The sequence below is a fragment of the Procambarus clarkii genome, chromosome 40 (genome assembly GCF_040958095.1).
Source record: "Procambarus clarkii isolate CNS0578487 chromosome 40, FALCON_Pclarkii_2.0, whole genome shotgun sequence".
Lineage (NCBI taxonomy): Eukaryota > Metazoa > Arthropoda > Malacostraca > Decapoda > Cambaridae > Procambarus > Procambarus clarkii.
In genome coordinates this window covers 11564172-11576527 of record NC_091189.1, presented here as the reverse complement: position 1 = coordinate 11576527, position 12356 = coordinate 11564172, and the positions used below count along the sequence as shown (strand labels likewise).

The 12356-nt window shown below is 40.2% G+C and overlaps 1 protein-coding gene across 1 annotated transcript in view; it reads right to left on the bottom strand.

The window, feature by feature from the left end:
- Positions 1-426: 426 nt before the first annotated feature.
- LOC123757894 (STE20-like serine/threonine-protein kinase) overlaps positions 427-12356 on the bottom strand; it is a 73494-nt gene continuing 61564 nt past the window's right edge. Inside the window, 1 exon segment of the mRNA XM_045741818.2 lies at positions 427-620. Within this exon segment, the coding sequence (XP_045597774.1) occupies positions 486-620 (135 nt within the window). The 3' untranslated portion in view covers positions 427-485.

The following is a 12356-nucleotide window of genomic DNA, read 5'->3' as shown; positions in this document are numbered from 1 at the left end:
TATATAAAGAGAGAAAAAAAAAAGTCATTGGAGTAGGCACAGTCAATGTGGTTTGAATGTTATATTCTGGCAGTATTATGTAATATACATTAAAATGTCATTAATGGATGTCACTCATAAATGCCAACCAGACATTTAATGTTCCTTTTAGTGCTTCTTTCAATAAATTACACAAGGCAAGTTTTCATAACAAGAGGTGTTACAATTGATACATTTTTATGTCAAGACCAAAATACGTGCTCATTTACTTCGTGGCTCTTGAGCACTTGTACAAAAATCCCAGAAATTGGTAAACATGGATATCCAACTCCACCTAATATTTTAAGTTCCCTGTGACATTATATTATATTATATTATATATATATATATATATATATATATATATATATATATATATATATATATATATATATATATATATATAAATTTATTTTTGATATTTATCTGAAAGGAAAGATACTTGCTGAAGGCAGTTGCTTGTACTTCTAGGATGTATTAGAGCGAGCAAGACTGGAAGTTGATTGTGAGGGAGTCACGCTGGAACCCAGGCTCCGACTCAGGTAAGCTCCATAAAACTGCTCCTGTTCACTTAACTGTTTTTCAAACTCCTCTTCCAATTTCTAAGGGATAAATAAAGTGATATACAGATTATTTATTTTGCACACATACAGTATTGATATTAAATATTTTTCACAAATTTCACATCTTAACTAATGAGAACTTGTTAAGGTGTTGGTGACTAACATTCATGCTTCATATCAACAGGCATCTCCTCCCCCCCTCCCCATGCAGTGCTTGTGCAAAACTACCATAGCAAGTTTCAGCATTGAATTTTCTTAATCCTTAAAAGGTTTCAAGTAAGCCAATATAATTTGTTGAGATAGCAAGAGAAGGTACTCGTGAGAGCACTGGTATACTGATGCTAACAACGATATGCCCTTTACTTAGTTAAGCAAAATTTACATCTAATAAAAACAAATATTTCAATAAGCTTCATAAATTATAACTAATTTTATAGCATCTCACAGAAAACAAAAAAATATGAGATGAGAATATTCAAATTGTTAAGAATCTATAATGTTTGTTATAATTTACATTAGTCCTAAATTGATGTTTTATTAATCAAAATTCAAATGTGGAAATTATATTTTAGTATAAAAACTATAAACTGAAATTCTGAATTCATAATTAAGAAATAATTTTAAAACCTTGAAATATTTGAATCCAATATATATACAAGACAATATTAATAAAAGAATGGTATTTTATTGTTCTCATGTGTGACAATTACTTATTGTGAGCCCTTAAAAGCATACACTCGAGTCTGCATGCTGCAAAGAGCCTTTTCAATTTACCACACTCATTACACACATTCACTCCAAAACCACCCTTTTCCTCAAAACTTTCACAACCCGAACTGCTACAAATGTTTCCTCGTTTGTTCCAGCATACATCATAATACTTTTTCACAACTGAGAAATCACTGCTTGACAGGCCCATGTAACAACCCATTAAACACTAACCTACACACAAGATGTGAAAAAGTAAGTACTGTAATTATCAAAAGAAGGCACCAAACCGGGAAGGCTATTTAGCCCCATCAAATGTGCAGAATAATCAGAGGGCGCTAAATATCACCAAGGATGCCAATACGAGAACAGAAATACATAAGCCGTGCGATATCAAAAGTGTCCGATTTACCAAGAATTCTATCGAGGGACAAGCGACTGCAAGGGACAGTCGGAAAACAAGACACACGCTCATCCCGGAAGTCTGGACATTCAACAAGCATATGCACGACCGTAAGAGGGACAATGCAATTTGGAAAATAAGGAGCAGGGCAGCGCTTCATTAAGTGACCGTGAGTCAAGTGTGTATGACCAATACGCAACCTCGCCAGAGCCGTCTCCCATCGCCGGTTACGGTGGAAGGAGGACGGCCATGAGGACCCTACTCTTAAGAGTACTCAGTTTGTTACCAGTAACAGAAGACCAACAATCCTGCCAACAGGTAAGGATGAAGGAATGAATAACTGGGTAAAAGTCAGAATAAGAAATACCTTTATGGGAGATGGGACAAGAGTGGACAGCTTCCCTAGCGGCAGCATCCACACTGTAATGATCTGGTGCTCAGATCATGCCTCTCCCCTCCCTCCTCCCTTTGTCCCCTCCCCTTGCCCGTCACTTGTCTCCCCCTCCCTTTGGTCATCCCTCCCATTTGTCACAGTCTGACCCTCGTGATCATAAACAGTTTGAAGTCACTTGTTCCCCTCTCTCTCCTGTCCATCTTTCCAGTGAAAAATTGGAAATAGTACCTCAGGGCCAATAAACTTGTGCTCTCAAATTACATGTGGGTGCCCATGCCGGCATTTCCCACATAACAGTCGTTGGTGCTTTCCCAGTTACTTGGAGTTTTTTGTCAAGAGGATTTGACCCTTATGGTCAAGCCTGATTCTGATTGGTTGAAGCCATGGAGGCGGGGTCCCCCAGGGTAGTGCCTGTCCATGCCATTGGCCGAGCTTCTAGAACACCCAGTTGTGTTTAAATCCATTGGCCATAGGCTTGGAATAGGCAGAGTTAAATTGGGCCTAGGAACTAAGTGGGTGGAGCCTGGTCCACTGGTAAGCGTTTTTAGAAAATATTAGTTAGCGTGTCTTGGAGCTTAGTGGGGTCCCCTTGACCTATGGGAGGCAAGCCATCAACATCTTAGCCTCAGTGCTGTTTTAAGGTATTGTGCACTTGAGTATTCATGTCCTCGGTAGATATCCATTTTGCCTCTTAGGGATAATAGAGTAGGGTATATGTTCATTTGATTTCAATATATGTTTAAATTAAATAAAAGTGAAAAATTGGCTTTGTTATTTAGTTATCCCTGTCCCTTTTGTGATTACAGTTTTGCAGTTTCTGTTGCGGAATATTTATGTATTGGCTTGGAAAGTTCCTGTGTTCGCATCCATCTTATGAATATTAAAGTCGCTCTTGAATCCCCCCCTTCAGTTCAATAAGATTACAGTATTAATACATTAAGATTTATTTACTTGCCCCTTTGAGTTCCATGATTATTGAGTCCCTTCCTTCCTGGGAAAACAATAATTTAAACACATTCATTTATGGTTGGGAAGGTGGTGGCGGCGTTTAATGATTTTAATTATTAGTTATAAATTAATAACTCCAGTTCTTATTGTGTCCTCCTCATTTAATATTCAGCTTATATTCGTGGCAGTCCAGCGAGGTGTCATACTGGACTGTAACAGTGTTAAGCTGGGGTATTGGATGAAGGGAAAGAGTAGAGAGAAGTAGGGATAAGGGTTATTACAATGGTAGTTGTCAGAACTATTACAACACGCTCATTTAAAGGTTAAACGGTTGTGAGACTGAGGAAGGTGGGAAGGACGAGGAGAGGAAGAATGCAATATGCGAGCATAAGAGGCACCAGCGAAAGGTGGGAGACGGCGAACTTGGCACCTCGCCTCAGGAAAAGACAAACGTTCCCGGTGCTTCAAGGTGAGGAAGGCTGCCTCAAGTTTGTAATGTACACACACGCAGGAGAAGGTAGGGTGGGCCTCACTGCAATTGAGGCAGTGAGCCTGGGGCACTCCGACTTAAAGTGAGTTTCGTCCCCACACAAGGGACAGAGAGAGAGAGTACTGGAGCACCGGAGGGAGCCATGCCCAAACCTCCAGCACTTATTACTTATTACAGAGCCGAGGAGAGGGAATGGACTCCTGGACGGAGCACCTGGCACCAGCAAGAATGCGAGAGCATAAGGGTCCTACCATCAAAGGTAATCTTCACAACCCGAAGGGGCTGACGGCGACGACCACGAGGGGGACAAGTAAACAAGTCTACCTGAAGGACAGAATGGCCCTGTGCTTCGAGGAATATGCTGAATATCTTCATGGCAGTCCTGTAGATTCCTAACACCGGTTGCAACATGGGGTGGGAGGAGAATAGTGCCAACACTGGCATTCAACCGAGCGTTCTTTGAGACCCGAACAGGGGTCTCACAAGGCAGGATAAGGCGACCAAGCGGGTGGCTGCATCCTGAGGAGCAGCAACGATACGTGTACCGAGACGGGTGGGATCGGAAGTAACAGAGGCATCTACTGAATCAACAAGGTGCCTATGGAGGGAGAAATCGTCAGGAGTAGAATAAAGAGGAAGGAGATCAAAGTATTTGGCTCACAAAGTGGGACCAAACAAGGCCTGGAACGCATCAGTATGGGAAGGGATTGAGCGAGTGCCGCCGTGGTGTAGATGCCGTTGAGAACCCCCAGAGAGAGAGGGGTTAAAAGGCGCAGTAGTCACAATGAGAGACTGAGCCGTGCCAGGGGACGAGGTGGTCATCACTGGGGGCTTGTGACTCGACCCAACCACAGAGGGAGGGAGGGAGTGGAACCGAGGGGAGTAGTCAGGAGAGTCAAAGGAGGAGCAAGGTCAGGGCCCAATGCAGCGGGGGCTACAGAGTCCGGTCTTCCAACACGGTCCGACTTGGGAGGCTTGGTCGCCCACCCCACGAACCCGAGAAGGTATAAGAGGAATAGAATAAGACATAAAATGAAAGGTCAGACTTTCATTCACGAATGTGCCCCCACACCCACGATGGAGCCACAATTAGAGGCAGGACACCCAACAAGAGACATGTTGCTGATCTTGCCGGCCCCCCCCCCCCCTTTAGGGTGCGTCGAGAGTATACGCCCCCACAATCGCCACCTTAAGAACCGTCAAGTCTGTTGAGGTCGGGTTCAGTGACGAAAGGAGGATTGACAAAAGGGTCCCCTCGCTCGAGACATTGGGTACTACAGTTCTATGGGTGCAAGAGTATGCCTCCCCAAACACTTGGGAGTCAAAACAAAAGGTCGAAAGAATAATCAAAACAGGCAAAAGGTTGGCGGGAAATGACAATTAGAAAGAAGAAGAGGGGGAGAAGAATGAAACATAAGGAAAAGTCGTCCAGCAGAATTCACAAGGACAGCAGCAGGAGCATAAGGCCACAAAAAGACAGAGGACTGTCTCATGGAGTATCACACCCCAGCAGCCGCCCACCAAGCCTCCTCACGGCAACAACGGGCTGGACAGGGAGGGGGAAAGGAGGCTTAAAATGATGCCATCCTTCACACTCCAGGAAACAAGACATTAAGTAATATATCATCCTATATATATTTCCTCTTAAATCCTTTCCCTTTGTACTAATTTCAATCACTGAACTCATCCATTCCTTAGGTACACAATTATTAGCTTCGCTCAAAAGAGCATAAAAATTTTAAACTATTCCACTAGCACTATATATATTTCACCATGCATTCAGAGTGCCTTGATCTCTTTTTATATTAATTTGTTGCAAAGAAAACTGGCCTGAAAATCTTCCAAAAAATATTTTACTGATCAGCAAGCACATTTCTGAATACACTTTATTTACCAAATAAGCTTTCATACAGAACTTTTACCAACCGAATCCATCATCTTGTGGTGATTATAAATACAGGTATATATGCAGCCCCCGATTTGGAAGCACATGAATTTATTACTTTTTATGCAAAGTTTCCAAGCATGCAGGTGAATTATTTTGAAGTTAGGAAGATTTAATGCCAAATATCTGATGATCCACAGGTCCATCACATCCTCGGTAGTTTGTTGGAATAAAAACAAAAAAGGGGGTTTTGAAGGTCTCTGCAATGTAACCCTATTGTTTTAATACACAGTGATTGACACCATACTTGCACACCATGCATTCATTCTGCAGGATTTTCACAGGAAAATTGCTTGAGAACATTTAAAACTTTGCACACATTGCACATTTACAAAATCCTGGTCTTTTGCTAAGTACAAATGTATTTATAACCTAGAATGCAGCTTGTGTGGATACCTACATTATCTGGAAGAAAATCCATTGAGGTACAAAAATCCTTAATCCTGTATCACTGCAGACAGGCAAAAAAAACAGTGTTGAATGTAATCAAATGCCTCTTTCTGGAAGAGCCCTGATGGCTCCCAAAGGCTATAATGGCTGAGATTGCTCCATGCTAAAAGTCACATCAGTTGAAGAAAAGCCTACTGGGTGCCAAAACTTGACCCCTGTCACAGAGGTATATGGAGAGTGTTTCAATTCACCACTTCACCAGGATAACATCCAGAAAGTCAGTGAAGCTTTACAGACAACTGGAAGGTTCACAACAGAAAATGAAGCCTCAATAAGCTGCATAAACGCGCAAGCCATAGATCACTAAGAACACTATATGACCCGGCCAGGATTCGAACCCTTACAGGAACTACAGGATCACCCCTAAACATGATCATTGGTGCGGTGATCACAGTACTGTGTACGTTTAGGGGTGAACCTCGACATCATGGGTTCCAATCCTGGCCAGGTCAAATAGAGTTCTTAATGATTATGGCTTGTGCGTTCATGCAGCTTTCTCATTATATTATTATAATATATATATATATATATATATATATATATATATATATATATATATATAATATATAATATTTATATAATTAATCGTTAGTGAAATAATTTAAGCATTTTTTGGAACAGATGATGCACAGTTACATCATCTGAATTCAAAGCTAAATGTAGCAAAATGCAATGTTAAGTGTAGCAGAATGCAAAGCTAAATGTAATGGTTGATGTACCAGTGTATCATCACAGTAACAGTGTTAAGGAGGCTAAGAATGAGGATTTAGATGATGCTGTTTATAAGTGGGTAATGCAGAATCAGGATGCAGATGGTATAATTGGGAGAAACAGAATTTTCCTTGTTGCCAAGAAGTTTACTGTGAGTAAGTACAGCTGATCCACTTTTATGATGAAATTATGAAGCATTATGGATACAAAAACATTATATTATTTCCAGGTGTATAATGCTGATCAGACTAGATTCAACAGAAAATATTTACTCAGCAAGACCTTGGGCAGAAAAATAAAATAAAAGTGCCATGTCATAAAATAGCCAAAGAATTATAGCCAGAAGGAAGTCACAAAGCTAAATGTGAAATTGTAGGGAACACTGCAAAACCTAGAGAGCATTAAGAAATTTAATTCACTGCCTTCTTGTAGCTTACAACCATTCAAAGAATGCTTGGGTAACAATGGTTATGGGCCAACCATAGGCTTAGGACCCATACAGGAATATCCCTGGGGGAAAAAAAATGGTAATGTTCCATCACTGGTTTCTCAATCACTTTTGCCCAGAAGCCCAAGAGTATGAAATGAAAAAAGCGGGAGGAGGACAAAGCAAAGTTCAAGCACTGTTATTTGTTAATAGTACCCCCCTGATCACCCAGGAACTGACAATCTTAAAATCTTCCGATAGATAAAATGATATCAAGTGCATTTTTTTTAAACTGAAGATCAAGAGACAAGATACATGTAAATAGAGCAAAGCAAACTTTTGAGAATCTTTAAAAGTTCACATTTAAGGATGAAATTGAGAAGTGGGCAAAAGCTTTTGAAACAGGTAAAGGAAACCACCTTAAAGCAGGTTTGGGAGAAGTTGTTTCAGACTTCTATTCCAGCTGGGAAGTCAGATTTTGATGGCTTTGAGACATATTCAGAGAATGTCGACAGATGCTGGTGAGGAGATGAACCTAGAGAATTTAAGAGTGGTTAAAGTGTGATGCAAATGTCTCTGGTTGTAACACTAACAGATGATAAGGTAGCCAAGCTATATGTAAACATAATGAAGCAAGACAGGTGCCATGAAGCAGATGATATTGAAAATGCTAATACATGTATGCATTTCAGGTACAGTACAGATGAGTTTTACATAAAATAGACTAGGTCAGCTATGCAACAAACCATTTACAAGCTAATGATAATTAAGGGGCCCAAGGATAGGCCCTAAAAGGAACATGGATCAACACTATAAAATACCAACTCAATCCATGTTTAATAGATTTACTACTACACTATACTCATTTTAATATATATACTGTATATACCAATAATTACCACTAAGTAATTATCAAAAGAATGCACGAAGCCAGGAATATTCCAGTTCCATCTGTGTTACAAGATATTCAAAAGATTATAAAATATTACTATGATGCTAATAAAAGCAGCAAGACATGAGGTGAGCAACACCAAAGGCATCAGATTCACCAAAGATTCTCTCAAAGTAAAGTGAGGCAAAGGGACATTGGAAAAGCAAGACTTATGATCATCCTACTTATTAATACTGGCATCTTTTTATTTTGTGTAGATGGCAAGGTAATTATCAAGAGATAGTGTGCTAAGCCATTACAACTGTGTAGAAATGAAAATTTGTAATGTGAAACGTACATTTGTGTTGTAGAACTTTCAGTTAATAATAGTGCAGTTTATTTAGTTACAGTATGTGCATAATATTACCAAATCCTTGAACCTACACTACATTCAACTGAGAATAGCTATAGTGCTATATTTTTTATAAAATATATATATATATTCTTGCCATTGAGAATTACAAGACAATACCTCGCATCTGCAAAATTTAAATTTCATTGTTCTCTACATAAGTATTCGTAAACTGCCATAAAAAGGTCACTTGGGGTTGGAGAGCGCCACTAGCATACAGTGTAACCTCCTTTATCCAGACTGTGTGCAGACCGATATCTGTATGGACAAAAACGTTGTACAAAGTCAACACAAGTAAAAAAAAAAAAAAAATCAGCCTGATATTTTTTCTGAGAAATACACATTTCTTTTTAAGTACTGTATTGTATACGTCTTGACATTGTACAGAGTTTTCATCTATTCGGATAATGGTCTGCACACATTAATTTGGGTAAACTAGGTTGCACTGTGTAATAGTGACTCTCTCCAAACCCAAGTGACAATGATGAAGGTTGTCTGCTGGAGGAACGACCCAAGTTGGCTTTCACGCATAAATAAGTCTGCCTATATACTGCAAGGGGGAGCTCCCAGCCTCCCTCTCCAATGTTTCAAGTTTGGCATGTGCAATCATTCCAAATTTCCCCTAGCATCCTTGAAATTAATGTACAGTATCAACAAACAGACAGAACATTCAAAATGTTTCCTCCAAATAGAAGAAATTGATAGTAAATCTAATAAAAAATATGTAGTGACCCAAAATGCAAAGAAAATACAACTTCAATACAAAGCATCTTCAAAAAATAAGATGCTTCCATAAAAAGTTCACAGTGTTTACCTATCAGTGTCTAGAACAAGCTGGGAAGAACAGCTAAAAAATGCAAACCAGAACCAGTGTCTGGAAAAAGTAAGCTCAGTAGCACTTTAAATATGCTCAAACCTCATACACATAAGAAAAAAGGGGAAGAGATGCAGGCTGGAATGGGAATGGCGTTCCCTCTATAGGCGAAGAAAACGAATCGCGGAACAACTTGAGAGTCACACGATATCTCAAGAACGACAAAGAAGACAAAGTAGAGAAATGGAAATGATTGAACTAAAGCTACATGAATTATACAAATTCCAGGAGAGACAGAGCAAAGGACATCATGAAATAAGTGAAATTCAAAATATTTTTTCTCCCATGCAAAATCAAGATAAACTAAATCTAGTATCGGGCCCCTGCGAAAACTGTCTACGGGCTCACCATAGCCCGTGTTACCTGGAACTTATTGTTCCAGGTAACAATAAGTTCCAACTTATTGTTCCAGGTAGCGAATCATTAACAACAACAACCTGCGAAAGGAAGATGGAACTTTCACAGATGACAACAAAGAAATAACCAAAATGTTGAGTAATCAGTATGACTGTTTTCAGCAAGCCACTAAACACACTGAAGATTGATAATCCAAATAAATTTTTCATGGATGTGATACAATATCAAATCATATCAGATGTCACCCTATCCCCCCCCCACTGGATTTTGAAAAAGCCATAAACAGTATGCCTATGCACTCTGCACCAGGCCCTGATTCTTGGAACTCTATATTTATCATGAACGGTAAAAAAAAAAAAAAATTTGCAGGCCCTATACATTCTATGGAGACAGAGCCTAGATACTGGTGTTATTCCTATCACACTAAGAACAGCAGAGATAGCACCACTCCACAAAGGAGGAAATAAAGCAGAGGCAAAAAATTACAGACCAATAGCACTAACATCACACATCAGGAAAATCTTTGAAAGAGTGTTAAGAAGTAAGATCACAAAATACATGGAATCACAGCATCTCCATAACCACAGCATCTCCCTAGACAACATGGATTCAGACCAGGGTGCTCTTGCCTATCACAATTGCTGGACCACTATGCCTTAGATGGGCCTGGGGCCTCGTAGCCTGGTGGATAGCGCGCAGGATTCGTAATTCTGTGGCGCGGGTTCGATTCCCGCACGAGGCAGAAACAAATGGGCAAAGTTTCTTTCACCCTGAATGCCCCTGTTACCTAGCAGTAAATAGGTACCTGGGAGTTAGTCAGCTGTCACGGGCTGCTTCCTGGGGGTGGAGGCCTGGTCGAGGACCGGGCCGCGGGGACACTAAAAAAAAGCCCCGAAATCATCTCAAGATAACCTCAAGATAGATGCCACGGAGGACAAGCAAATCGCTGATGTAATTTACACAGATTTTGCAAAGCCTTCGACAAATGTGACGATTTTGTTATTGCTCGCAAAATGCATTCAAAAGGAATTACCAGAAAAATAGGCAGACGAATCTACAATTTCATGGCTAACAGAACCCACTGTGCAAAGTCAACAGAATAAAATCCGAACCATCAACTGTGAAGAGCTTAGTCCCTCAGGATATTATGCTTGCTCCAGTACTTTTTCTCATTCTCATATCAGGTATAGACAAGGACACAATCTATAGCACTTTATCATCCTTTGCAGATGACACTAGGATTTTTATGAGAGTAGACAAGATAGAGGATACAGCAAACCTTCAATCAGATGTAAATCAGATCTTTCAATGGGCTACAGAAAATAACACAGTATTTAATGAAGATAAGTTCCAGCTCCTGTGCAACGGAACAAATGAAAATGCTGTATAAAAATAACCACGTACAAAATGCGGTCAAATCATACCATAGAATGAAAAAGCAATGTAAAGGATTTGGGTGTACTCATGTCGGAAGACCTTACCTTTAAATAACACAAAGTAGCCATCACAACAGCAAAAAAAATGACAGGTTGGATAACAAGAACCTTTCAAACTAGAGACGCTATACCAATGATGATATTTTTCAAGGTGCTAGTGATCTCTAGAGTAGAATACTGTTGCACAATGACAGCCCCTTTCAAAGCCAGAGAAATTGTTGACCTGAAAAGCTTGCAAAAATCCTTTACTGCTAGAGTCCACTCAGTAAAACATCTGAAACTATTGGGACCGACTAAAATGCCTGAATCTGTATTCTCTTGGGTGCAGGCAAGAGAGATACATAATAATTTACACATGGAAAATAAGAGAGAGGCTGGTCCCAAACCTGTACACAGAAATAATACCACATGACCCCAGAAGGCATTTCTGGATATGCAGAATACTTCCGTTGAAAAGCAGAGGTGCAACAGGTACTCTCAGAGATGACTATCAACATCAGAGACCCAAGACTGTTTAACACGCTTCCACTACACATAAGGGGCACAAGTGGCCGACCCCCCCCCCCCACCCTCCCCCAGACAGTGTTAAGAGAGAGACTTGATGAACACCTCCATAGGATACCTGATCAACCAGGCTGTGATTCCTTTCGGCAGGCTGTGAGTAGCTGCATCTAACAGCCTCATTGACCAGTCCAGCAACCAGGCGGCCTGGTCGAGGATCGGGCCGTGGGGACGCTGAGCCCCGAAACCATCGCAATGTAGGTCTATGGGAGAGTGAGCTCTAGCTATATATATATGGAATTGGCTTCAACAACCTATTCCTTCTTTGCATTCCACTTGCTGACCACTCATACAGGGAATGAGAACTTCCTTATAAAACTGATTCAATTCATGTCCAGCTTCCACTAATGTCCCCTTATCCTACTTCTTTAATTTAAATAGGATTCCTTTGCTCACTTTGTCTATTCCCTTCAAAATCTTTTTTTGTAATTATCATATCCCATTCCTTCTTTCCTCTAAAGTTGTGAGGGCGCTGTTCTCTCAACCTATCCTCTTAGCTGAGGCTTCTCAATTCTGATACTAATCTAGATGCAAACCTCTGAATTTTCTACTTTTTGCCAAGTTTGAAATTGAGTTCTTGATGGTAAGGAAGGTACATTAAGCATGCCTTCAGTGCAGTGTTGATAACAGTGACAGTGGTAGAAGCAGAAATGGAATGACTAAAAAAATGCTAGTTAGGAAGCTGGCTGCTCATGAAATAAGCAAGGAGATGTCATGCCAAAATGAACAGTGCCGAGAAGTGTATGTTCAGTTGCTAACTTAACAGCAGTCATGGTATTCAAATGACA